Below are 26,607 nucleotides of genomic sequence, written 5' to 3'. Positions count from 1 at the left end.
AGAATTTCCTCTGCTTGGAAATGCTCAGGAAATGAAAATAATTGTCCTTAGGTTGATGGATGTGGACCAAGCGTCAGGACTCACACACTCCATCACAGGCTTTATTGTGAAACTGTGTCATAATTAATTTGTTGAAAAGGGAGAGAAAAGATATTCACCTAATGTCAGGATTGAACACACAATCCCGAGATTGGGAGTCCCATGCTTCACCAACTGAGCTAACCAAGTACACTGACTATTCATTTTAAATTATCCTTTGACTATGTTCTGGCCCGCCATCTAGTGGCTTAAAAAAATTGCCATATATGGAGACTTTATTAGCAAACAATTAAAAAGCCAAAGAAAATTAATTCAAAATAAATAAATAAGTATCTGTGACCTCTAACAAAATCAATTTAGTGTTGTGCACATCTTCCTATGCATGTCATGAGGGATGTTTAAGAAATATATAAAAATGTCTGATGAGAGAGAATCTAATGACCATGGTTGTTTTCAGGACTCCTGTTCACAGACAGTTAATGGCGGCCATGCTGCTCCACTCCTCCTCTCCCAGTGTGTTTGAAGCTGCTACTAGTGCCATTGCCACACTCATCGCACAAAAAAGTGAGTCTCCAACAGTAAAGAATAAATTGGCTTTCTTATTTTACAATATGACAAAGTTGCAGAATTGATGATGCCGTCAACATAAATAAAACAATACAAAGTACTAGAAAGTTAATGCTAAAAGTGAAGCATACACGTTTCTGATTCAAAGTTTCAATGCAGCTTTCATAAAGAGACACAAAAGTAATTCCCCACTTGTCTAATAATCTGTACAGGTTCAACTATTCAAAAATGCTGTTTTGTTGGCTCATACAGTAAATGTTTGCTTCTTTTGCAGATAAAATGCGATCTCTGCTACTGTCCAGTGGCCTCCACGTCAACCTAGTGGAGATGATGAAGAGACATTCAGCCTCAGCTGAAGTTTCCATCTGCGCCTGCAAGCTGCTCAACCTGCTTTTCCAAGGAAGGTGGGCACAAACACAGTTTCCATCAACAATATTTTCTCAAAATGGCTACAAAAAAATAAAATAATGGCATTAATATTGATTTGGGGGTGAAACCTGTCTCTCTATCTCTGTAGGACAGCCAGTCTAGATGAGTTGAATATGGCCATGAGTCAGATCCTCAACGCCATGAAGGTCCACAACTTCCAGCAAGAGGTTCAGCTGGAGGCTCTGCAGGCCAGCCTGGTCTTCCTCTGCCCAGGTACACTCAAGTGTATTTTATTGTTTAATTTTTAAAACATGTAAGTGCTTTTTCTGTGTGTGTTTATGATCTGCCCAGATGTGGTACGAATCAAATGTTGTTTTCAATGCTGTTCTTTTCAGTTAGATTTCTTATTGATGGAGTTTACGTTATTTTGGTGACAGCCTTATATATTTTTTTGTAATCCAAGGTGGCTGTTTCTGCGCATGCTCTGTTTTGTCTGGTTCAGTCTCACCTCGTTTTCAGCCACAGTGGGCAGCTAATTTGAGAAAACAAGCTCTGATAAACCCACTGTACACTACTAGTCCAGAACCAAGTAAAAGTGGAACATCTCGCAGCTAAAGAAACTGATCATTTTCTCTGAATTTGGTGGAAAACTCTGGAAACGGCGCTAAAAGGAGTGAGGAGTGCTCCTCAGTCATATACAATTACAGTGTATGCTAGATTCTATGTCTGTCAGTCTGTTGTGGAAATCTGCAACCTCCAAGTGGCCAAAAAATCTATTCAGGTAGGTGTGATAATAGGCATTAAAAATGCCTTCTTAAGGGAACAGCTCTAACCACAGTTCTGCATGTTGTGGGTTCTGATAACTAGCTACTTTTCAGGAAGCTCAGGAGTGTACATGTACATTATGTAGGCTATTTGATGTACATACAGCAAGACAGTCCTCCCAAACAGAGGTAGATACACTTGATTTTCTGATGCTTACTCAGATCATAATTCCTTCAGCCATGTATTATCTTTGTTCAGCAGGGCAATGCAAACCTGGTTCACTGGAGCAACAAAATAAAGTTATACTGTGCTCTTCCTGTACTCCCAGCCCTGCACTTGTAACGCTCCTAATTAGTTTAGTGATTGATAACAGAGCGGTTTTGTCTGTGTGTGCATGTATGTATGCCTTTTTGTCTTCACTTCACTTCCTTTGTGTGTGTGAATTCCCAGACAGGAGTTTAAGGGAGCACGGGGTCTCGGTTGGAGATCCTGACATAGCCGATGTGTCGCTGAAGGTCCTGAAAAACCAGTGTGTGGTGGAAGGAGCTCACACCCTCTACCTGGAGGTTCTTAACAGGGTATGACCAACCCTAAACATCTCTCTAACAGTCTCCATTGTCTTTCAGTCTCTTCACAGTTTTATGCTTTTGTACAGGAGGGTAGAGCTTGAAAAACACCCTGATGGGATTTTGCATATAAAAGAGAAGTAGTGTACAAATACTCAGCGAGTACATATAGTTATGTAGTAAATTAAACAACAGTTCACCCATTCATTGTAGAAAATAAACAGTAGGTTGTCCTGCAACCAGAACATTGTAAGGATGTAATTAAATTTCTAAAAATAATTTGCCACTTGGCTTATTGGTATGAAAGAATGCATGTTTTTCCCCCAAAAAGGCATCACATGCCAGCGGTGAAGCCAGTAATTAACCAAAACATCTACTTTAACTGCCTTTTTAACATATAAAGAGTTTTGTTACAAAATTAGATTACACAAAGATTGACAGCAAAACATTATTTCATTTGACAATCTTTCTTATGTCAAAAACAAGAAAAGAAACCAAGTCTTTAAGTCTTCATGTCAAGTCTGTATGGAGCTTTATACAACTTGTGAATTTCTATCCATGAATGGGAAAGCATTATGTTTAAAGAATAATTAAAGTGTAAGGTGAGATGGGCAGTCTTAACTGCCATTGTCATTGTTACAACAAAACTATTATCTATTTGATATATCTTTCTTTTCTTTTCTCAATCGTAGAAAAGTTAGTCTTTCCATCGCAGTAATCTCTTTAATGATTTAAAGCCAGTTATTTACTGTAGGTGGATCAAAACAATTTTAAGATAGCAAGTGATTTACAGTATATGATTGGTTGACAAAAGGACACTTTGACAGACTGAACCCTAAATCTTAAACTTCAGGTTGTTTTTTAAAGCTGTATAGTCCATAACAACTGATATAAATGTATGATGTACTTCCAGTAAATACTATGCAGTCCAATCATCAACCCTGCAATAAATTCTACCATCGTTAAAGTTTTAATGTTCAGTTTCTGTTGTAACCTTATGGTCACGCATTATACTAAGAGCTGTTCCCAATATTGTGTCCACACCATTTCTATTAATGAGATTATGATAAGATGTGGATATCGGATATATGGATATCATTGTAATATTTTTACCACCATTTGTTATTCAGATGCAGACACAGTATAAATAGCTTCAACCAGCATGATATTCAGTGCTGTTTGTGTCTATGTGCAGTTCATCAGCAGCTCGATCATACAAGAGTGCGGTCTGAAGGTACTCTCGGCTCTGGCTGACTGCTCCGGAGCAGTGGACTTGCTGTGCCAACAGGGGGCGATCGACACCGTGCTGCATACACTACAGATGTTCCCACAGGAACGAGGTACAGTATACTATTGTCTCTTAATAGCCCGTAGCTTGAATGAACCCAAATTAGATAATTGTTAGTCAAGTCATTGCATTGGATTGGAAAATTCTGCTAAACTTTTTCATAACATTGATTTGCAGCTCATGTCTTAAACGGAATTCACAACAGAACAGCATAGTGTTACCTCTACATGTTAAAAAAGACTAATCGTGCTTTCACTACCTTCCCAACTTCATTCAGAGATACACTACTGGGGTCTTACCCTGCTCAACTACCTCGTATCCAGGAAGAAGCTGTCGAGGATGATCGTACCTGTTCTGGCCTCCGTTGTGGTCGCCTCTCTTATCCAGTACAAAGAAGATTCTGAGATGCTCCTGAAGGTGACTTGAGTGTTTTGCTTTGATAAAATGATCTTAAACAGGGTATGTAGATGTGCATTACTTTTATTCCATCAAACACAAATTATACATATTATGTGTATATTGTCCCTGCCCTGCTTTAAAACTTTCTTATCTTACAATTTCACAATCTCAGAATTAAAAACCAGCCAATACATTTTCTTTATTTATTATTATATTTGCTCCCTACTTTCTGCATGTACAGTAGTAGTTCCACTATTACCAATCTGCTATCTGATGTAAAGCACTTCGGGGCAAATTTATATATAGTGATTTTGGGCTGCATACTGTAAGTAAAATTGACTTGATTCCTGTTACTGATTATAGTTTTGTGCTTATAAACTCATGATCTGTCTCTGGACGTGTATCCCGCAGTGTTTTCAGGTGGCTTTGAGGATGATGGACGCTTGTTCCGCGGCAGCTGCTGAACTGCAGAGGGAAGACTTTGACAGGCAGATCTTCCAACACCTCAGAGACGAGAGTCCTGACCAGAGCAACAACCCGGTGAGCTAGACGGTTTGACACCACAAACCACAGTTTCCTACTCTGTTTTCACTTTGTCTTTCTCTGTGTCTCTCCCTGTGCATCAGACTAAAATCAGAGGCCATTTGCGTGCTTGAAAATGGATTTCGCAGTTCCAGTTCCAGACAAATAAAATAAAAAAGTATTAAAGACAAAAAGCTAGCATATTCCCTGATTTTGGACTTTTCCAGTTTGATCACTTTAAAAATGATGTAACTGAATGGAAAGAGTTTCAGTCTTAGTCACATACTGTGTATCAGCAGTCAGTCATGTTGTAACACAGGCTATACTGTACACACACAGGAACATACAGTACAAAAAGACTCAGAAAATACCTGACAGGCCTGATAACTGTTCAGATTAAGCACGTAAGCCACTTGTACTTGTACTTCTTGGAAAGTTCTTAGAAAATGCCTTGCTAGAAATGCCTTCCCAATAATTCAATAAACTCATTTTGTGACCAAGTCTTCAACTTTCTCTTCTACCTCTCTGTCTACTGTCAGCTCCGAAAGTCAGTGTGTCTCGCTCTTTCTAAGATGTGGTGCGACTCAAAGCTGCACTACAGCATGCTGGAAAAGGCCTGTGAGGACGGAGACACAACATTAGCTGAGTGTCTGATCGAGCTGGGCGCAGACATCAACAGGAAAACCAAAACAGAATCTCTCATCTACCAGGTCAGAGGTCACAAAACCTCACAGGCCAGGATTAGAGAAAATGTCTTGTAGTTAATGTCATGTTTTTATTGCCTTTTACCAACCAAGGGAAGTTGTGTTTTCACTCCTGTTAGTCTTTGTTCTTTTAGCATTGTCTCAGAAAAGTTCAGAACAGAAATAGCTAAAAATCTGATCTTGATCTGGAATTTGGATTTTTTTTTTTTTCACGCTAATGGTATGGCTCTCTAGGAATGGCAGTAGTGAATGGTCCACCACTTTGGTCCAGACTAAAAATGTCTGACACTACTGGACATATTACCATGAAATTTGGTACATAAATTTATGTTCCCTCAGGATGAATTGTAATAAATGGCAAGGTAAACAAAATTTTAGTTTGTCCATTACTGTGTTGCTTGCATGCTAAACATAGATGGTAAACATTTTATCTGCAAAACAGCCGCATTGTGATGTGAGCATGTTAGCATGCCGAAGTTAGCATTTAGCTCAAAACACCACTGTGCCTAAGTAAGCTATAGCTACACAGAGCATGATTATAGACACCTTTTGTTTGGACAGTTTTTGGACAGACACTCCTATTTGAGAAAAATGCTGAATGGGAAAATCAGTCAATCAGCAGAATTAGGTTGTTTGTCATTTATTTAGTAGAAACTCTAAACATTTCCTGGTTTCTGCTCCTCCAATGAAAGGATATGCCGAGTTTCTGTGTTTCATTTTTTTATAATTAATATTAAAAATGTGATTTTGAATAATATGTTTTACATGCTTTTGATAAGACATATTAGGCATATAGTTAGAAAATGTTTGATACCGTGCCAAATACAGTACTTGAGTTTCAGTACCGATAACAATACTTTACTAATAAGACAAATATCCCAATGCTAATGAGATGTTTCAAACTGTACCAAAAATTTATTCAGTTTCAATACCCAGCCCTACTCATTTGTTTGAATAATTATTATGAATAATTTGGATAATCATTAGTTCAGTCTCAATCATTGCCTCTGTGCTGTCTTTTTCAGGTGTGTGAGAGAGGCGGTCCTCTCGAACTGGTGGAGCTCCTGATCAGCCGAGGTGCCCACGAGCAGCACGTCCGCAGGGCTCTGGCTGTGAGCGTGAAGCAGGGCGACGGACCCACAGTCATTCTCCTGCTGGGCCGTCTGGGTCTGGACATAAACAACAGCGCCCTCTGCCTTGGGGGCTTCAGGCTGGGCCGTCTGGACGCTGCCTGGCTCAGCCCCCTACTGGCTGAAAGAGGCAGAACATACAGTTTACGTCACAATAACAGTGAGGAAGAGTGGATGCTTGTCTCTTTTTTATAACGCTGTAAAATTATAATCTTTGGGCTTTGGACAGAACAAGTAACTCAAAGGCAGTTATGATGGGCACATTTAACAATTCTTTGACATCTTCTAGACTAAACAGTTGATATATGTAATTAATTTTCAGTTGCTGCCAAGTCTTAACTTCCATGTAATGTGTTCTGTCTTTAAGGTAAAGGTATGAGTTTGGCGAGGTACATTCGCTCTTTCCAGAAGTCCAAGAGTAGCAGTGGTCCTTCTAGATCTCTGGCCGACCCCTGTCTGACCTCTGGCTACATTTCTGAAGAGAGCGACGACTCCATCTTCAGTTTTGTCTCAGCGGACGACAACCTATTTTTCAATGACGACATGGAGAGTGATGGTAAAGATGTTGGTGAGGGCTAACCTTGCAGTATGTTCATAGACATCAGACATTTATCCCACACAGGGCACAATCAGGGGTACATTCAGTAGAAAAATAGCTGTTTGTCTTTGAAATTAATATGATTCCCTAACTTCTGATTATAATGTCCTCTTCTCACATTGTGTACATTTACTTTTGTAGGGAGTGATTCACTGTCAGGGGTTCTGTCTCCAAAGCTACATAATAATTCGACAGAAGAGTTAAGGAGTGGGTCCTTCAAAAAGAAGCAGGGGCGTCACAGACATGCCAGTGCAGAGGTAAAAACATTTCATTAATGTTCTGTTGAAATTAAAATTAAGCATAGTGAAATTTTGCTTTCAGTCAGATTTATTTTCCTTGCAATCCCTTTCTTATTAGTTAATAGTTAATAGTTAGAAATCCTCCCGAATGTACGCCTGTTCCCTCACTGTCAGTTCTTCTTTCTGGTGTCTGGGTTTTTTGTCCTTTTCTAGAGTGGTCAAACTGAGAATGAACACAGTGAGCATGTACACAGGAGATATGGAATGACGGGCTCGAGCCAAAAAGGTATCAGATTCAATTTAGTTAAATTTTATTCACTTTCTAAAAGTAAGAACTTTTTTTTGCTTTTCTGTTTGACATGACTTAAAAATGTTTATGGTTATGTAACTTTCATTGTCATAGAACAGTTGAAAAAGGGGTCATATATATTTGATCAGCGCCAAGGCAGGGAAACAGATTTTAGGGCCCAAATGTAGGACACATGCTAATAGTCAGTAAGAGCTTACTTGTACCGTTTGTCCAAACAAAGGAAGTAGGTAATAGTCCAAACAGAGTCAGAAGATATTGGTAGCCAGTAATTATCCAAAAAAGAAAATACAAACATCCAAACTGCTATAATTGCCAAATATCCAATGGCAGAGAAACACACAGGTAACAGAGACACTCAATAAACGATGAGGACACAACAAGGACTGAACAGAGCTGAGCACATTAGATAAAGGCAAAAGAGCAGGAAAGGAGCGAACGGGTGAAACACATTAGGGATTAATCAGACTCAACAGGAAACAAAGCTTGACAAAAACAAATGAAACCGATCACTACAAAATAACACAATAAGTTAGGTACACACACATACACAAGGACGGATCTAGGAAAACAAAACAGAGAGTATGGAACAAAAGCCTTACTATTAAACAAAACCTAAACAAGAACACAGAACAAAAACACAGCGGCCGGGAGTTAATAAAAAACTAACAAACATGGGGCATAAACAAGAATAAAACAGGAAATGCTGAAAACCAAAACCTTCACATTAAGTCCTGACATGTACTATTAAATAATAATAGCAGTAGGGATTATTTACTTTTATATGGTAATGAAATACTCTTAAAGCTAAAACAGTTGTAAGGTTTGTAGGGCTCTTGACTTATGACTTCTTTCCCTAAGTTTTGACTCCTGGACTTCCATCAGATCGCAGCTAATGATTTGTCACCTCCTCAGTACTTGGATCTGCTGAGAACTCTGCTGTTCTGCCAAAAGAGAAGGAGAGGATCCACCTGCTAGACCTGTCAGGAAACGAGTTGGACTGTCTGTCCTGCCTGATGGATGATGTCTTCGTCCAGCAGCAGCTGGGGCATCTCCTCCGCCTGGACCTGAGCCACAACAGTCTGTTGGAGTTTCCCTCAGCTCTTTGCCAGGTAGTGCATCAGATCTGTGTGTAATCACTAAGATATCACATGATTAGAGGAAATGTACGCAGAAGGGTTTTATATTATTTTTTATTTGGCACAGAGTTTGAAGAGTCTGACTCGACTGGACCTGCAGGGCAACCAGCTCCTGTCGCTTCCAGTGGAGCTGCTGTCTCTGCACTCACTGACCATGCTGAACGTCTCTCGTAACTGCGTGGGTCCCCTACTGACCTTTGACCCCTCTGTCACTTGCCCATCACTGCGGCAGCTCAATCTGTCTTTCAACAAAATCGCCTCATTCCCACACGAGTTGGGCCGCGCCATGGATCAACTGGAGGAGCTGATTATGGAAGGGTAGGCTGCTGGTTTGAAAACTCAGATGAGCAGGGAAAGTGTTGGTGAAGAGTTATTTTCATACTTCAACATTGCTTTTATATACCACTCACATGGTAGGTATAAAGTTCTGAGAACAAACTCTGGCAGTTAGGAAGCAAATAAATGCACTCACACTTGTTGCTTTCATTGCTCTAATGTCTTGGTTGCTGTGAGAACAACAAAACCACATAATAATATTTCTCTGGACATTTGCATTTTAGAAAGAAGGAAATGTGGAAAATTATGAAATTTGATTTCAACAATTTATTGCATAGCAGAAAGCCGGTCATGTCTCCAGTGATAATGGAGTATTTCCTGAAATGGGCCACATTAATGAGCCGTACAATGACTTCTGTTGTGAATAAGGGTTTTGAAATAGTGTATTCTGACATGAACTTCCACATCAGCGCAACAATATTATAAGATTGTTGGCGGTTGTCCAAACACAATTAAATTTTTTATCTATATATTTCTCGGATACCGTTCTAAACAAATTACTGCTGTGGCATTCAAGGAAATGGATTACTTGAAAGCACTGACAGCTCTACCAGTGCTACACAATCCTCTTTGTTATTTTAATGTAGAAAATGTTTGATTTAATGTTAATCATGGGATACATGTGCACAGTTTTTCTTTTCAAGTAAGTGCGATAGTTTCTAAACTTCAAAATTCCTAGAATTTCCTAGATCAGCACCAAAATTCTGTTCCAATAAATTTTGTTCAAGACAGTCAACATGATTTTGTGATATTCTGCTCCCTAATAAAGAGACTAATAAACATGATTAAAAACACAATAATTAGCTTCTCCTTCTCCGTCATGCTTGTCATTTCTATTGACAGATTTTGTCCTTTTGTATTCTTCATGTCAAATCTGATTACTCAGCAAAAACAGGATGACAGTATCATGCATTCATATGTTTAATTGGTTAGTTATGGAGCAGTGGATAAGACGCATTCCTTTTGTGTGAAAGACCAGGGTTTGATTCCCCACTCTGACATGTCCACCAATGTGTCCCTTAGCAAGACACTTAACCCCTAGTTGCTCCAGAGGTGTGCGACCTCATACAGAGCAATTGTAAGTTGCTTTGGATAAAAGAGTCAGTTAAATGAATAAATTTAATGTAATTGCAGAACAGGGAAGACAACTCTCCTTTCTCTTTTCAGTAACAGTGTAACCGAGCTTTGTGTGCCTCTGTGTCTGCCGGAGGTGAAGCTGCTTGACGTTAGCAAGAACAGTGTGGAGAATATTTCTCCAGACTTCCTGATCGGCTGCCCGAAACTGGAAACTTTCACTGCCTCCATGAACAAGATCTGTGAGTACTATCAACTGATTATGAGATTTAAAATTTGCAATTGAAAAGTATTGTGCCTTCTTCATATGCCTAATGTGTACTCTGGAAAACACTCAAGCATGTGACCCTGAATAAGATTATGTGGAAACGGATGGACAGGTTACAATTTCAAAACATCAAAACATTTGGCAGTATTTAAAGTTTCAGTAGGTGACTTTTCTAAAAAAATTACTTTTTGGCATATTTGCTAAAACTGTCACTATATTCTTGGAAATTATAAAATAAACACAATTGCTGACAAACAACCAACAGCAATGAAAGAACTGCCTATCCCTCCTTTTCCAACAACAGCATATAGTACAGAACACGTGTATAAACACGTCCCGGCTCCACACAGAGCTTCAGGCTCATCATATTCGATGCCATGGCGCTTGTATTGACAAAGAGGGGGGACAGTGGGGAATAACTTATGTGGGAGGAAAGTGGTGTACTAGATTCTCATCCCTCTGTTAGATGTTGTTGCAGCTACATCTGAAGCCTGAGGTGCAAAATATAATCTTGAGTTATTCATTGTTGAATTTTAGAAAAATAATTTTTTTTCTCCAAAATGTAGTTGTTCTACAATCATATTTTGTGACGTGGAAAGTCTTTGCTGTCCTCTCCAGATTCCCTGTCACATCTCCCATCCAAGATCACAACACTGAAGCTAGCAAACAACAGTTTCACTTGCATTCCTGATGCTATACTTAATCTCCCAAAGTAAGTCAGATACTAGTTTTCACATTTCCATATTTCTAATGTACAGTATACAATTTTGTGAACTGTTAATGCTAACGTACCCTCAAAGCTTGATTTTTATCTGGATGATAAAGATCTCATGAATAATATATATAATGAATCTCAGAATTAAGTGTTTGTACTATAAGAGGGATGCTCTTATAGTACAAACACTTAATTCTTAAACTTCAATTTGTCCAGCTTACGTTCAGTGGACATGAGAACCAACAGCATTTCTGCTTTGCCTGGCCCGGGATTCTGGGAGTCCAGCAACCTAAGAGAGCTGATGTTCAGTCAGAACTGTATTAAAGCTCTGGATCTGAGTGGGCCGATCTACAAATGGGCCAGACTGGAGAAACTCCACCTTAGTGAAAACAGGCTTACTGAGGTAAAAAATACTTTACCTTCCAAAAAAGTTTACAGGATTTTTCTTAGCTATCGTGAGCCCTTATTTCATTTTTGTAACACCATTAATAATCAGTATCAAATTAATGAATGTTATGAATGAAATGCTGTGCAATATATCCTGGTGTCAATGAGCCTGCAAAAATATACCTTTGATGGTTGTATCATCTCTATTCAGATCCCTCCACAGATCGGCCTGTTGGAAGGCCTGACCTCCCTGGATGTGAGTCGTAACGCTAAACTGCGGTCCTTCCCTGATGAGATGGGGAAACTGAGCCGACTGTGGGACCTGCCGCTGGATGGTCTTCGCCTCCAGCTGGACTTCAAACTCATTGGCAACAAGACCAAAGACATTGTCAGGTCAGAGGCTTTACAAAGCTGAGGTGTTTTTTGTAGAGATATTAATATTAAATGCTCTTTGAATAGTACCCCATATTATGTGCTATTTTCACTACAGTTTATGATCACTCAGTCTTGAATTTGTAGAAGAAAACAATAAAATAAGTCTTACAATGAACAAACTATACCTTTCCTCCACCCTCTCTCCAAGGTTCCTGCAGCAGCGGCTTAAGAAGGCGGTGCCGTACTACCGGATGAAGCTCATTGTGGTGGGTAATGCAGGCAGCGGGAAAACCACCCTGATCCAGCAGCTGATGAAGCTAAAGTGTTCCCAGTTGAACTCCAAGCGGACCGCTGTTGGCATTGACGTACGGGACTGGATCATCAGGAAACGGGACAAGAGGAAAATGGTGCTTAACGTCTGGGACTTCTCAGGTTGGCCCACATATGACGTTAAAATGGATTCATTAATAAGTACAAATTAATGTACACATGTTTTTGACATTGCTTTAGGGACAAATTGCCAGGTAACACAGCGAGCAAATTTTCATGTCTTAATGTTGGCCTGAGTTCTTGACCAACCAGATGGTAATGGGGAATTTAAGTGTGCTAAAAAGCGCTAAAGTGATTGAATTCTGTTGTTCTGCTTCTAAATGCAAGCTATCAATAGTCCCAGTACAAGTTAGATCAAAAGTCACCAACAATAGGTACTTATTCTTAAGAGGAATAAAGCAAGATTATTATGATAGTGTAGGTACATAATTCCTTAATTAGTTATTACTTACTAGTCTTAAGTCATGCATGTAATATACTGATTGAAATATATCACACATTTGAGGGTGGTATGTGGGTGTCCTTCAGCTGGTGTGATGTCGTTTCACTCCCTGCTTCTTTACCCCACAGGTGGAGAGGAGTTCAGCAGCTCTCACTCTCAATTCCTAACTTCCAGAGCTATCTACCTGGTGGTATACAACCTCAGCAAAGGAGCCAGTCAGGTGGATGCCCTCAAACCCTGGCTCTTCAACATCAAAGTGAGTCATACACCAAAGATTCACAAGACAACTTGTTCATTGAAGCTGGGATAGGCAATTTATCACAAAAATAAATTGACCCTACCTATATTTGGGACAGGCGTCCATATGGGACAGGCCGTTAATTGCTCTTGCACAAAACTGAAATAGGCTACTATGAAACAGTTTATTTATTTCAAACTGTATGAATATTACATGTATAAATATAGCAAATACACATCATTCATTTGATCTACCTCCGACAGACGGCTTATGCAATTTAATTTTGTAGGCAGCAACGTAATGAAAACAAACATACCCAACAACAGGGTGCAGGATGAGAAAAGTGTGGCAGAAGTTAGCAGAGCAATAGATTTCACATGACAGTATTCACAACTTGGATTCATTTTTATGAAAAGCTGTTTTGATTCTTTTGATCGGTGGACCCTTACGGTCTAAAGGAATATAAATAATCAAGGAACGGACACATTGGGACTTAACGAGCGCTAAGGTAACGTGAGTCGGCACTTTTTTGTCGGCACATGTTGTTTCCATTAAATGAACTGAACGATTGAAATGTAGAGAATCTAGCCGATCTAAGGACGTGTAGCATGCCCATACTGACATATTGATCATACCTTTAAAAATGAATATTTGTATTAACGATCTAAGCAGCCTAGAAGCAGCTAAAGTGGGCGACCTGGCGGGGTTCAAGAGATCCAAAGAACTTCTATAAAAACCAGACCAGGCGTTTAATCGAGACGTGCGTTTATTTGTCCTAAGTCTTCTGATATAAAATAACTTGCCTACCCTAGCTTTAAGAGAAAGAGGTTTTGTAATTCACAGCTGACTTGTGTATTGTGTAAATTGTGTTTAGATTTTTTTTCCATCTTTTGAAAAATCCATGCTCTTGTCTTTGCTTCAGGCCGTGGCTCCTCTTTCCCCAGTAATCCTGGTGGGAACCCACACAGATGTGAGCGAGGACCTGCAACTTCAGGCCTGCCTGACCAAGATTAGAGAGGAGTTGCTGAACCACCAAGGCTTCCCTGCCATCAGAGACTACCACATGGTCTCCGTCTGCGAGGACTCGGACACCATGACCAAACTTCGCAAGGCCATCAGCAGAGAAGTCACCAGCTTCAAGGTAAAAGGACACAAACAGCAGATTTCTTTTGTTCAGACTCCTCTCCTCTGCCGTCACGTTCTCATCCCCTTCCCATTCACAGATCCAGGACCAGCCTGTGATGGGCCAGCTGGTTCCAGACAGCTACGTGGAGCTGGAGCGCCGGGTTCTGCAGGAGAGAACAAGGGTTCCCCCAGAGTTCCCTGTTCTCAGGCACCAGGAGCTGCTGCAGCTCATCCAGGAGAGTCAGCTGCAGCTGGAGGATTCTGAGCTGCTCCATGCTGTCCACTTCCTCAGCGAAGCCGGTCAGTCTGGGTCAGGGCTGCTTTAAAGAAAACCTGCTACATTCAACATCACATAGGCCTTAAACTTAAAAAAAAGAAATAGATGATCTTGATTTTATCACTCAGCGGTCCATCTTAACATCACAACATACTATAATATACTGTACTCCTACTGACAAAACCCTGCAGTATAACCTGGATTACCTTTGACTCACAGCTGTACCTACTTAATTGAATTATGCAGTGGTACATGCAGCAGGCAGAGAACAGGATGCCTCTGAGATGTGTGATTGTATAAATTTAACAACACACTGAAATTTCATGATTACTTTAACGTTTTAAATATTGTCTCGAGGATCAAAAATATATCATGCCTTTTTTTCTTCTTCTGTCCCTGAAGGGGTTTTACTGCACTTTGATGATCCTGCACTTCAGCTCCAAGAGCTCTACTTCATCGACCCACAGTGGTTGTGCAACATCATCTCTCAGGTAGCCTCATCTAAACACACAGTGACAATCACACATATGTTCACACTCCTACATGATTGTTCAAGATCTGTGCACAGATGCAGGTGTTGTCTGTTCTCTGTTTAGAAAATGACATTTAAGAGCTGTGGCTTCTGGGAGCATCCTAAAGGAGTTGTTCAGCGCTCAGTGGTGGAGAAGTTTCTGTTCGAGACCAAATGTTTCCCCAAAAGCCACCTGACACAGTTCTTCAAACTGCTCGAGAAGTTTCAGATTGCTGTACCCTTTGGCGACGACCAGCTTCTGGTGCCCAGCAGGTTTGTTTAAATTTGCAGCTACAGATGTCTGTGTTTTTGCATTGTGCCACTGTAGAGAGACCAAATAAGTTAATTAACATATCAAAATATTTCACTGTCTCTAACCACTCTTTCTTTACAGCTTGTCTGAACACAGACCGGTGATTGAGCTCCCTCACTGTGAGAACTCAGAGTTGATTGTGCGTCTGTATGAGATGCCATACTTCCCCATGGATTATTGGTCTCGTCAGATCAGTCGCTTACTGGAGTTTTCTTCTTACTTACTGTGTGGACGAGGTAAACTGAACGTATAGCAGACACAGTCACTGTTTCATCAGGGGTGCTGCCACTACAAATTCAAAGACAGTACCCAGTGATTTACTAAATGAATTATCTTGCTGTGTGTGTTATCAAGAAAAAGTGTTGCGACCCAACCGAATCTACTGGAGGAGAGGCGTGTACTTGAGCTGGTCCCCAGAGGCCTACTGTCTAGTGGAGGCTGCCTCAGTGGAGGAGAACCCCTCCAGCTTTGTGAAGATAACTGTGCCCTCTTCACGCAAAGGTGCCATTGTTTAAAAACTCTAAATATCTAGAAACTATCCTGTTTAATTGACCATAGTGAACGACAGACGATGAAGCTCCTTCAGTTTTAATCATATTATAGACAACTGAGTGTTTTACATATTCTTAGTGAGCACAGATTAAAGTTAACAGAGAATATGTAAACCCATATAAATAAATGACTATAAATAGCAATATGCCATGCCAGTGTATTGACAGTATTGCAAAAGATTGTATCACAATGCTTGTACCAGTGCAGTCACAGAAGAAGTTACTATTCTGTTGCTAGTAGTGATCACGTCAGTGATGATGACCATCACTGGTGCATTGTTAAACGTTTTGTCTCTCTCCCGCCAGGTCGGGTGCTGCTGGGTCAGGTGGTGGATCACATCGACTCCCTGCTGGAGGAATGGTTTCCTGGCCTGCTGAACACTGACATGCACGGCAGTGGTGAGGCTCTGGTGAAGAAGTGGGCTCTCTACAGCTTTGAGGACGGGCAGGAGTGGAGCAAGAGTCTGCTTGAGGACCTGTTTACCTGCTTTGACAACGGTACATAAATCACACCAAAAAACAACCCGTTTTGGCATTATAAATTCAAGAATATTCTTTCTTTTAATACATAAAAACTGGGGCAAAGCACATTGTGTTTGGTTTCTAAAAGTATTAAGAAGCACCTTACTTTAATCATTCCACATGCATGGTTCTGATTATCTAACATCTATTATGTTGATGATTACATTACTGATCATAGATTTTCTGCTGGTGAAACCGGAGGACTCCCGCTGCACACTTCCAATCTCTCAGATTGCTCCTGACTTGGTACTGAGTGACCAGCCTGCAGGAACAATACTGGACAGTGAAGAACTGGCTGTAGATATGTCTAAAGAGAACCGACTGGGTGCGCCAATGTCATTCCCACACAGTATAATTTCTGTGTTTATGTTTTTTAAATAACTGTTTTGATATAAAGTTACAAGACCATAATCTCCATTGTTTCCTCTCTGATGTTTCTGTTATTGCTCTATGCTTGTGGCTAGTTAAATGAAACCTATAAATATATTACATATTTTGTTTACAGGGGACGGTGGCTTTGGGACTGTCTATCGAGGTGTCTACAAAAATGAAGAAGTAGCTGTGAAAATATTCAACAAGCATGCATCTGAGCTTTACATCTACAGACTCCTCAGACAGGTACAACTGAAACAGTGCATTGCTCAAGACCTCAGCAGTCACTGAAATATTGCATTATTGTTTGTATTGTATTATTATATTATTGTAGAAATCAAAGTGGTGATTTTTCTGGACACCAGACTTTTCCAACCTGTAGTTTACTGCTAAAATCACTTACTTCACTCCTTTTCATTGTTTGCTTTTCTCCAGGAGTTGGTGGTGTTGGGTCGCCTCTGTCACCCCAGCCTGGTAGGTCTGCTGGCAGCCGGCACAGCTCCGCATGTCCTGGTGATGGAGCTGGCTCTGCGAGGCTCACTGGATTCCCTATTTGAACATGAGAACGGCGGCCTCAACCGAAAGCTCCAGCACAGAATCGCCCTGCAGGTGGCCGATGGACTCAGGTAGAAAGTTAGGGATTGATTCACATTCCTTGTCTTGTTTAGCCTGTCCAGTATAATTTTCCTTTAGAATAAATTGAATAATTGGAAAGTTAGTTGATTATTTCCTCAAAGAGTTTGGGCATTGCACAAAGGTTTTGGAAAGTCTTGTGTAACCAAATTATAATATGATACAAAACAGTGTAATTTTGATGTAAGCTAAGTTCAGAGCTACTGTCTTCACAATCCTGACAAACATTAACCAAAATTAACATTAGGACTCTTATTAGGATATTGACTAATTTAAAACAAAAACAGATCTTCAATCAATTCAAATTATATTCAAATTTGAAAACTACAGTGTGAAAATTTTGATATATTTTTTTTTAAATCTGTGTGATCAGGTACCTTCACTCAGCCATGATCATCTATCGGGATCTTAAGCCCCACAACGTCCTTCTGTTCAACCTGAAGACTGACTCTGAGATCATCGCCAAGATTACAGACTATGGCATCGCCCAGTACTGCTGCAGCATGGGAGTGAGGAGCTCAGAGGGCACTCCAGGTTAGACGCCTCCTCAAACATTAAACATCCTTATTAGCAAGCAAGCAAAACTTTATTTATGTAGCACATTTCATTCCAGGTGGAATCACTGCACTGAGCAGGAGCTTCCACGGATGTTGCAGACATAGAAACGTGGATGTGGATAGTATAAAGATAAAATAGAAATAATTATAAAAAATAAATAAAAAATAATAAAACAGACACATGGATAAGACATAAGATAAACCATTAGGAAAGTTGGATTAAAATTATTAAATAATACAAAACAATTAAATCCAGCAACTGACCACTAAAAAATAATAAGACATTAATTAAAACCATTAAAAAAAATTAAGAATCAAATGATAATTAAGACCAACAGTTCACCAATACAAATAATAAGAGATGTGAGTTAATACCAATGAATAAGTAAGAATAAAATAAAATATTAGTTAAGAAAACCAGACTTAAACAATGATAGCATTGGGGCACACCTAACATGATGGGTAGGAAGTTCCTGCGGCTTGGAGCGTAAAAGCTTAAGGCAGTTTCACCATTTTTGTGGAGACCTGGTGAATAACCAAGCCTGTTCCATACCTGAATAGATATTGAGGTACCAGACCATGTAGGGCCTTAAAAGAAATATCTTAAAAAATTTTAAAATCAATTCTAAAATATACCTGGAGCCATTGTAATGATCTCAGTACATGTGTTAAATGGTTGTATTTCCTTTTTCCAAAACTCTAGCAGCTGCATACTGGAGTAACTGCAGTCGACCGACATGTTTATTTAGCTGTTCCTTTGAGCTGCACCTTACAGTAGTCTAGCTGAAATAAAAAAACATGCGCAATGTTTTCAGCGTCCTCCTGGAATAAAAAGCTTCTCACCGTTGCAGTATTTCTTAAATGATAAAATCCGCTTTTAACTGTGCTGTTTATGTTGCTCTGGAAAGTGAGGTCAGTGTCCAGGATGACAATGTCTGTGATGATAATGTTTTTGACTTGTGTGATACTTTTACTACTGATACTACAATTTTGACAATTTAAAAGAGATTTCTGGTCTGTTAGTCTTTCCCCTAATAACCAGGATTTCTGTCATGTCACTGTTTAACTAGGCATGTGGTTATCAGTATCCTTGATGCATTCTGATAGCGTGTCAATATGTCTCAGATCATTAAATTAGATTATTACATTTAAGGTCATCCTGCTCATTAAACTTCTGAGCTGAATATGTGAAGAGCTGTCATTCTGTTGATTTGCTTATTCTTACATAGTTTTCAATTAAATTTAAATTCCCCCCGACTAAACAGGACTACTGTTTAAGTTCTAGTGTATGTTTACAATATGTATAACTTTTAAAATTGATTGCTGTATGTCTGGCAGGTTTCCGAGCACCAGAGGTGGCCCGAGGTAATGTGATCTATAACCAGCAGGCTGATGTGTTCTCATTCGGCCTGCTACTCTACGACCTCCTGACCTGTGGTGAGCGCATCTCTGACGGCATGAAGTTCCCCAGTGAGTTTGATGAGGTTGCAGTGCAGGGAAAACTGCCAGGTAATAATTAAAGAGTTCTTTCTGAAAGCGTAAACATTAGTTGAAGAAAGTCTCTGTAACCTGAAATCAACTCTTGTTACTGTACATTGTTGCTACATGTTTTGATGTAAGCTGCTGTTTGCCAGATACTTAAATTTCATTTATAAAGTATACAATACATAAATTCTTTCCTGAGAAGAAGGCGTTTGGTGATTTCGGTTAAATTGAATTTATTGTTCTTGTTTTATGTAAGAAAATTTGTCATGTTCAAAGTTATGAATGCCATAGATCTCTTGTTTAACATTTATTTACAGATTGAAGTAAAGTCAGAGAACAATTACTGACATGTTCACTGTCTTGTACACAGATCCAGTAAAACACTACGGTTGCTCTCCTTGGCCGGGCTTCCAGGCACTCATGAAGGACTGTTTGAGAGAAAGCCCTCAGGGTCGACCTACTTCTGCACAGGTTAGGACCTGAAGACTGTGTGACTGTGTTTAGAGAGTGCTGGTGTTTTAATTTGTACTGAGAAAGTTAGAGAAGGCAGAGCAGTGTAAAGACAAGCTACAGTGGAACAGCCCCAGTGGGACTATAAAAAAATGCACCAAGACAAATAGTGGCTTTAATTAGAGCGTGCTTCATGATTTCAGAGCACATGTAACACACAGTCAACAAGTATTTGTCTTCTGTAATGTGTGCAGGTGTTTGACAGGCTGAATTCAGGGGAGATGTTGTGCCTGATGAGGGAGCTGGTGGTTTCAGGGACGTTCAATGCTGAGTGCTTCACATTGAGCTGTGGCAGTGACGGGCCCTCCAACAGCCACAGAGCCTGGCTGGGTGGAGGCAGCAGCACCCAGAAACATGGCTTCATCACAGCCGTGGACCTGGACACCAACACAGCTACTACACAGGTACCAACATCACTGAATGTCAGGACTGAATATTATCTTGATTTACCTTTTTGTTTGGTTTTAAATTCAACGCACGTAAGAACCAAGATGTAAATCCTTGCACGTCACTGTGAGCCACTAACCATTTATTCTGTGAACATAGCAGCCATATGAATGTGCATGCAATATAAGAGATGTGACCATGTATAAGGTGCCATCTATGGGCGTTAAGTACAAACAGCTCTTTAAATTTATAATCGTGTCATCATGTCACATGTGCATTGTTTCCCTTTGCTTATATATTTGGCATTAAAGTTCGTGACTAGTCAAACCTGTTTCATCACAGACGTATTGTAACTATAATACATTTTCATATTGAAAATATATATTTTAATAGAAATGTGTAATACGCTCAAATGTTGTTTAGCTGTGAATAAGTATGGTACGAACCTTTCTAGATTTACTCATCTCACTGATGTATCAGTGAAGCACTAATAGAGACCTATGATTGGTAGATGCTATTTGAATCCTAGTAGGATCGCTCGTGCTAAAAGTTTGTGAAGTCATGGTGTTTGCAGGAAACCACCTACCACAGAGATACTGAAGACAGACATGAATTCAGACACACAATATTTTTTTGTTTTTCTTTGCAGTCCACCAAGTCTTCACATTTATTATTAATTGTTCAACTCTTTGAGTGTGTTTTTATTGCAACTTGTTTGCTTTTCCAGCTCATACTTTATGTTTACGAATTGGTTCTGATTCTTCTACAGGAGATTGACACCAGCCCCGTTTTGTGTCTTGTGACTGTCCAAATCCCAAATGAGACCTGTGATTGGCTGGTGGCTGGCACCCAATCTGGCTCCTTAGTGGTCATCAGTACTCAGGACACGTCTACTTGGCACCACCTGGCGAATGTCACGGATGCTGTCACCTCACTGTACTTCCATGCACACACTCGTCGCACGTAAGTGTCTGTAAAAACACAAAAAATGTACACTATATTGTGGAAATTGTATATTGCTTTGGAGGGATTAAGCAAATAATTTAGTAACAACCAACTGTTGTCTTTGAAGAATGTATTAATAAAAAGAGAATGACAGAGAAGAACCACAACAGAAAATCAGCTGGTCCAGAGACCTGCTGCTTAGGGCAGCTTTGGGCGTCTGGCCCAGAGCAAAGGGATGCATAATCATTTACACAGTCTAGGTTTCTGTGTTTTGGGGAACAGAGATTGTCTCCCAGCCTTGAATGAACACTCGAGGAGAGGAAAGGAACAATGAGAAAGGAAAACACTAAACAATCTCACAGCTCAATATAAAGAGTGTAATAATAGTAAAATGTTAATAATTAGTATAAGGAAAAGAAAAAGGTTATGGATAAAAACAATATATACATAAAAGACAAAATAATAATAGTAATAGTAAAAGAACGTGTAAAAGACATCAAATGTAAGAGGAAACAACGCTATACTCGTGGATCTCAAGCTCTTTCAGCTAAAGTGCCTTATGAAATTATTGGTAATCTGCCTGTAAGATTTCTATATCTTTTGTGCAGCAAAAACAAGACTAGAACAAATCAGGCATCACACAAACATTAGATTTCAGATTCTACATACCATGAATGTGCTGCATACAGCAAATTTTTAATCCAGCAAATAGTTTTAGATATTCCTGCCTGAAACGGTGAATGATTATTAATATTGTTAGGCAATGGTTAGAAGTTTAGGCAATTACATTAGAGTGTCACCACTGTAGTCACCAAGTCTTCTGGATCCTCAAATGACTTATTACGGTATGTGCACATGTAAAACAGATCATTATGCTGAATCTTCAACTTTTTTTAAATAGCACCTTTTATTGTTTTCCATTACTTTTCAGCCAAAGAAAGAGTTACTTGCTGGTTGGGACAGCTGATGGAATTCTCACTATTTATGAGGACTCTGTACTCGAGGTAAATATTAGATATTAAATCATTTAAATTATTATTACTTATTAATTTTTGTTTAATCGCTGTTTAATGTTCTGTCATTTTGCTCAGTTGTTACTCTCATATCATTCTCCCATGTACAACACTGTATCCAGCAGCAATTTGGACCTTCATTTTCCTCTTGTTCTCCTCTTTCCAGCAGGAGAACGGTCAGCCAGTTAAAACTCTCACTGTGGGAAACGTCAACACGCCTGTCATGTGTCTCAGCCAGTCCATGCATTTGCTGGACAGCAGGTCTGTGTGGGCTGGCTGTGGGACCAAGATCCTCTCCTTCACGGCCGACTACGAAGTCTGCAAAACCATTGACACCAGACCAAAAATCATCTTCCAGTGAGTCCATGTCATGTAGGGAAATGAGAGGGAGCTTGTAGTTGAACGTGCAGGTAAACAGGTTTGGAAAGGCAAGGTTAGTGGTCCAAATCAGCTCAAATTGTGTGTTGAGCTGGGTGGTAGGGTTGTAGTCAAGACAGCCCAAACCAAGACCTAATCAAGACCAAGACCATAGTTTATCGAGACCGAGACAAGACTTTTAGAGGCTGAGACCAAGTCAAGACCAAGACTGAGGGAGGGTGAGACCGAGTCAAGATAAAAGACCATTTCCCCACATGACACACAATAAAATTTGTGGAACAAGATCATAGAATCGAATTGATCTGAAAGATCCACATTCCCAAACACCCACTGAAATCAACATAGGCATCTTTATTCAGCACTTCTTTTCCATGCTTTCCATAGCAGGGAGGGGTGACAGTCATTAATGTAAATGCTCCATATTTGTATAGTGCCTTTACACTACATTCACTGTGCTCAAACATTCATACACTGGCATTCACACACATTTATACACTGGCTGAACCAGGGGCTATTCGGGGTTCGGTATCTTGCCCAAGCCTGATTGAACCGACAACCTTCCGATTAACAGGCAACCCGCTCTACCACAGCCACCCCTTTTTAATTGGGTTATTGGTTATTGGTTGCATTTGAAGCAATACGTTTCACCTCCAATCAAAGTTAGGATGTTAACAAATAAATCAGACAATGCAAAAGCAATTTATTGATATTCCCAAAGTTATGGTCTTGACTGGTCTTGAAATTAAATCCTGAGTCCTCAATGTCCGAGACTGAGACAAGACCGAGTACAAATTCGGTCGAGTTAGAGACGAGACCATCATAAAGTGGTCTTAAGACTGGTCTTGGGTACTACAACACTAGTGGGTGGGACTGAAGAATGAGCATTTGTACTTTGATACTTACCAAGGCAGTTTCCTGTATTAAAAGATTATAAATGGTCTTTGTATGAAATTAAATTTTGCTGTTTGGAGAAGAGATTAAAAAAACATAATAAATGTAGGTTTTCCTAACAAGATGAGAATAATGTATAGAATTAGGATTAAAGTGAATCATGAGTTTAAAGTTAAGAGCATTCAGTATGTCATTGGTATAACAGTACAGTGTGTGTGTGTGTGTGTGTGTGCCCTTCAGGCAGCAGCGGTGGTTGGGGGCTGAAGCGTGTGTGTCTCGAATGGTTGTAGATAAATACGTTTACCTAAGCAAAGCTGGGACAACAACTGTTGAGGTTTGGGATAAGAGAAGTGAGAGGATGGTGGACTGCATCGACTGTGCTCAGATCATCAGGTACACACACACACACACATATTTGTTAAATGTATTTCAGGGCTCAGTGGCTTTGACCTGTGCACTGCTGGTGATTACCTGCTTGTAAATTAAAGTTTGTTCCACAGTTGAACTTTCAGTCACATTGACCAATATCTTTCATGTTGCTGTGTATTGTTTAACTGTGTTTAGTTGTTTTTGGAGTAAGTGTTTCCCGACCTGAATAAACAAAAGATTCAAGTAGTTAACATAATCAAAAATAGCCAGTGTGGCTGAATAGAGAGAATGAGCTCCATGTACAGATCTGTTGATTTTTGTTCTCAAATTTGAAGATGTGACAAACTGTTTGACTATTAAGTGATCTTTGGAGTGCAGAAACAACACAAACACAGTGTTAACATCAAAAGAAAAATGTATCTAAAATCAAACATATTTCGGTGCCTCAGATAGACAGTAACAGTATGTCCCTATAGTATAGGATATAGTAGACCCTATTTAGTCCATAGTGTGCTGTAACAGTCTTACAGCCTTCCAGAAACTGACATTTTGGAGATTCAGGTGTTTTCCACGTGACTGCAGCTGTATGTTAATGACTCAGTCCTCTCCCTGCAGACATGACTCTGGTTGCAGAGGCAGGCAGGGCAGCGAGGTGGAGCTGCCCACTGAGGCAGCACCCTCCTGGGCCAGAGTGAAGGCCCTGCTGGTGCAGAGTGCTGCAACTCTCTGGATCGGCACTAGAGGGGGCCATCTGCTACTGCTGGAGCTCTCCAAACACCAGACGCTGCAGGTCATCGGCCCCTGCTGCGTTTCTGTCCGCTGCATCGCCTCTGCACTCATAGGTGAGTGCCTAACTTTTACTTATTTATTTAATTATTTTTGCATGTATTTATGTTTATGTCATGCCAACATGGTGCCACATATACAAGTCACTGCGATATTTTGTCTTATCTGTCTGTGTGTAGACGTGTTGTTGTTGAGAGACGTACGTATTGTGACAGAAACTTCATTACAATACACCACAGGCACCCCATTTATACTAAATGATCTCATTGGAGATATATATATATATATATATAGAGGGATTTTGTTACCTAATATAATCTTTACTCATATAATTGCCTAATTAGCGTGTGTATGTAATGTATATATGTTGTTTCATATGCGCTGCTGATAATCACAGGACATTAGGCAGCTCAGGTGCCTCTTAACTGGAGAAATTGTGTTTTCTGCTCAGTTATTCAGTCATTTTGTTTGCATTTTGCAAACTTCAAGATCAAAAGATCAAGATGTCTTTTTTACTTTTTACTGGGTTCATAAAGAAGCAGCAGACCTGTTTCTTTTCTTTAAATACATACACAATGCAGCAGTGCTAACACTTAGTGAGTAGGAATATTAATTTAAATAAAAAGGATGGAAGCTGAATCAGTAAAAACAACATAATACAATAGCAACATGCTGCATCTAAACAAGCTTTTGTGTCAAGCCTCTGTGTCTCGTCGACAGTAATTACAGAATTTCTTTTCATGAATAGAAACACTAAACTGGAAGAATGTGGTGCTGGTTTTGGGCAGAAGAGTCCCACAAGACAAGACTCAGTTTGGTGAGTGTCATGGTTTGTTGCACACAAAAACAGTTGTCTCGCTGTGTGAGTTTCTCTACATTGGTGTAAAGTGCGAGTTTGTCTCTCCTCTTAGGCAGTGAGTCGGTGCTGATGGTGTGGAACAGCATGCTGCCCATGGAAGTCAAAGACCTGAACAGACACTGCGAGAAAAGAGAGCAGATCGCAGCCAAAATGAGAGAGCAGCTCCATCATGACTGAACCAACATGTTTGTATGTATTTTATACCCGCTGTTTCTTCTTCTTTACACACAAATGAAGAGTTGGTAATTGATAATGATTTCAACCATATTGCCCAGCCCTAACCAGTAGTAGTAGTACTAGTAGTAGTAGTAGTAGTAGTAGTAGTAGTAGTACTAGTAGTAGTAGTAGTAGTAGTAGTATTAGTGGTGGTGCTGGGGTGGTGATAATAGTACCATTGTTTTATTGAATTTTTTATACATTTTTTTTTTTTTACAGAATGTTTTTCAAAAAGGGATCAACTCTCCAACGGATCAATGTGTCAGCAGTACACATTTAAGGGGATGTTTTACCTCGTTTTCTGACAGCCATACGTACTTTCCAGTGTACCGACCCTGGAAGACCAAGAACTTCAGAGGGGATCACATTGCAGAGAATCAATCAAAAGAATTTGATTGAAGAAATTTCGTTTTTTCTTCTTTGGAAGATGCACTTATGAAATGTGCCACATTTTGCCAGATAAAGATAATCTGTCATTTGTGAAGAGAGAAATTTTTCTAAAAGGGACACAGATGGTCTCATTTGTGTTGTTATCAGGGCTGAGAGCAGTGCAGATGTTCAGGAAGATCTCCTGCTCCTCATGAATAGTGATGTTTATTTACCTGTAGTAAGTTAAAAAAAACAAAATGGAAAGAAAGCCAAAGGAAAAAAGCCTCTAAAAGTGTATATTTGATTATTTATTCTCGTGTGTGTGTGTGTGTACCTCTGAGCTTGTTCACTCCAAAAACAGGACACAAGACTTCTCAAATGCTGCCCGCTTTGTACATACTTTTTGTCATGTTACCTAAAATAACTCTCTCTGATGGAGTCAAACAGAAGTCAGTTAATGCTATTTTATGTACTGTAATGGCTTTTTTTAAATGTTGTTGTCAGAGTATTATTTACAAAAATGGTTATTTTAGTAAAGTAAGTCTGTACACAGAAGTTGATTACTGATTTCTTTATATTAAGTATTTTGTATTTGTATGTTTGATATTATGGCATTTACATTAAGATATTTCTCTTAAGGTATATTTCAGATGGATAATGACACATATTGGGAACATGCTGAAATTTGGTCTCAGTAAAACTGCAATTCAATGAGAAGACAAGACAAGACAAAAAAATGTA

General features: G+C 39.6%; 1 protein-coding gene across 3 annotated transcripts in view; it reads left to right on the top strand.

Annotated features, from left to right (window-relative positions):
• The window catches only part of lrrk2 (leucine-rich repeat kinase 2), a 37,043-nt gene extending 10,622 nt beyond the window's left edge, over positions 1–26,421 (top strand). For 2 of the 3 annotated variants that reach the window (XM_038707236.1, XM_038707234.1), the window contains exons 11-52: positions 497–603; positions 881–1,010; positions 1,124–1,248; positions 2,191–2,318; positions 3,502–3,646; positions 3,872–4,011; positions 4,405–4,533; positions 5,055–5,225; positions 6,245–6,509; positions 6,717–6,917; positions 7,089–7,204; positions 7,400–7,472; positions 8,409–8,605; positions 8,700–8,950; positions 10,136–10,284; positions 10,929–11,022; positions 11,242–11,428; positions 11,624–11,805; positions 11,996–12,219; positions 12,688–12,815; positions 13,720–13,938; positions 14,021–14,222; positions 14,602–14,690; positions 14,796–14,983; positions 15,105–15,259; positions 15,378–15,524; positions 15,881–16,072; positions 16,275–16,421; positions 16,602–16,714; positions 16,904–17,094; positions 17,475–17,635; positions 18,997–19,167; positions 19,514–19,614; positions 19,848–20,057; positions 20,810–21,003; positions 21,917–21,989; positions 22,165–22,355; positions 23,508–23,660; positions 24,252–24,478; positions 25,171–25,239; positions 25,334–25,470; positions 25,717–26,421. In XM_038707236.1, coding sequence (XP_038563164.1) covers positions 497–603; positions 881–1,010; positions 1,124–1,248; positions 2,191–2,318; positions 3,502–3,646; positions 3,872–4,011; positions 4,405–4,533; positions 5,055–5,225; positions 6,245–6,509; positions 6,717–6,917; positions 7,089–7,204; positions 7,400–7,472; positions 8,409–8,605; positions 8,700–8,950; positions 10,136–10,284; positions 10,929–11,022; positions 11,242–11,428; positions 11,624–11,805; positions 11,996–12,219; positions 12,688–12,815; positions 13,720–13,938; positions 14,021–14,222; positions 14,602–14,690; positions 14,796–14,983; positions 15,105–15,259; positions 15,378–15,524; positions 15,881–16,072; positions 16,275–16,421; positions 16,602–16,714; positions 16,904–17,094; positions 17,475–17,635; positions 18,997–19,167; positions 19,514–19,614; positions 19,848–20,057; positions 20,810–21,003; positions 21,917–21,989; positions 22,165–22,355; positions 23,508–23,660; positions 24,252–24,478; positions 25,171–25,239; positions 25,334–25,458 — 6,460 coding nt within the window. In that variant the 3' untranslated portion in view covers positions 25,459–25,470; positions 25,717–26,421. The remainder of the gene's footprint in view (positions 1–496; positions 604–880; positions 1,011–1,123; positions 1,249–2,190; positions 2,319–3,501; positions 3,647–3,871; positions 4,012–4,404; positions 4,534–5,054; positions 5,226–6,244; positions 6,510–6,716; positions 6,918–7,088; positions 7,205–7,399; positions 7,473–8,408; positions 8,606–8,699; positions 8,951–10,135; positions 10,285–10,928; positions 11,023–11,241; positions 11,429–11,623; positions 11,806–11,995; positions 12,220–12,687; positions 12,816–13,719; positions 13,939–14,020; positions 14,223–14,601; positions 14,691–14,795; positions 14,984–15,104; positions 15,260–15,377; positions 15,525–15,880; positions 16,073–16,274; positions 16,422–16,601; positions 16,715–16,903; positions 17,095–17,474; positions 17,636–18,996; positions 19,168–19,513; positions 19,615–19,847; positions 20,058–20,809; positions 21,004–21,916; positions 21,990–22,164; positions 22,356–23,507; positions 23,661–24,251; positions 24,479–25,170; positions 25,240–25,333; positions 25,471–25,716) is intronic. The other variant, XM_038707237.1, reaches the window with a different exon arrangement.
• The last annotated feature ends 186 nt before the right edge of the window (positions 26,422–26,607 follow it).

This window comes from Micropterus salmoides, unplaced genomic scaffold, assembly GCF_014851395.1.
Source record: "Micropterus salmoides isolate LMB-PRFRI ecotype aquatic unplaced genomic scaffold, ASM1485139v1 Ms_hic_scaffold_8, whole genome shotgun sequence".
Lineage (NCBI taxonomy): Eukaryota > Metazoa > Chordata > Actinopteri > Centrarchiformes > Centrarchidae > Micropterus > Micropterus salmoides.
This window is presented reverse-complemented; position numbering and strand designations above follow the sequence as displayed.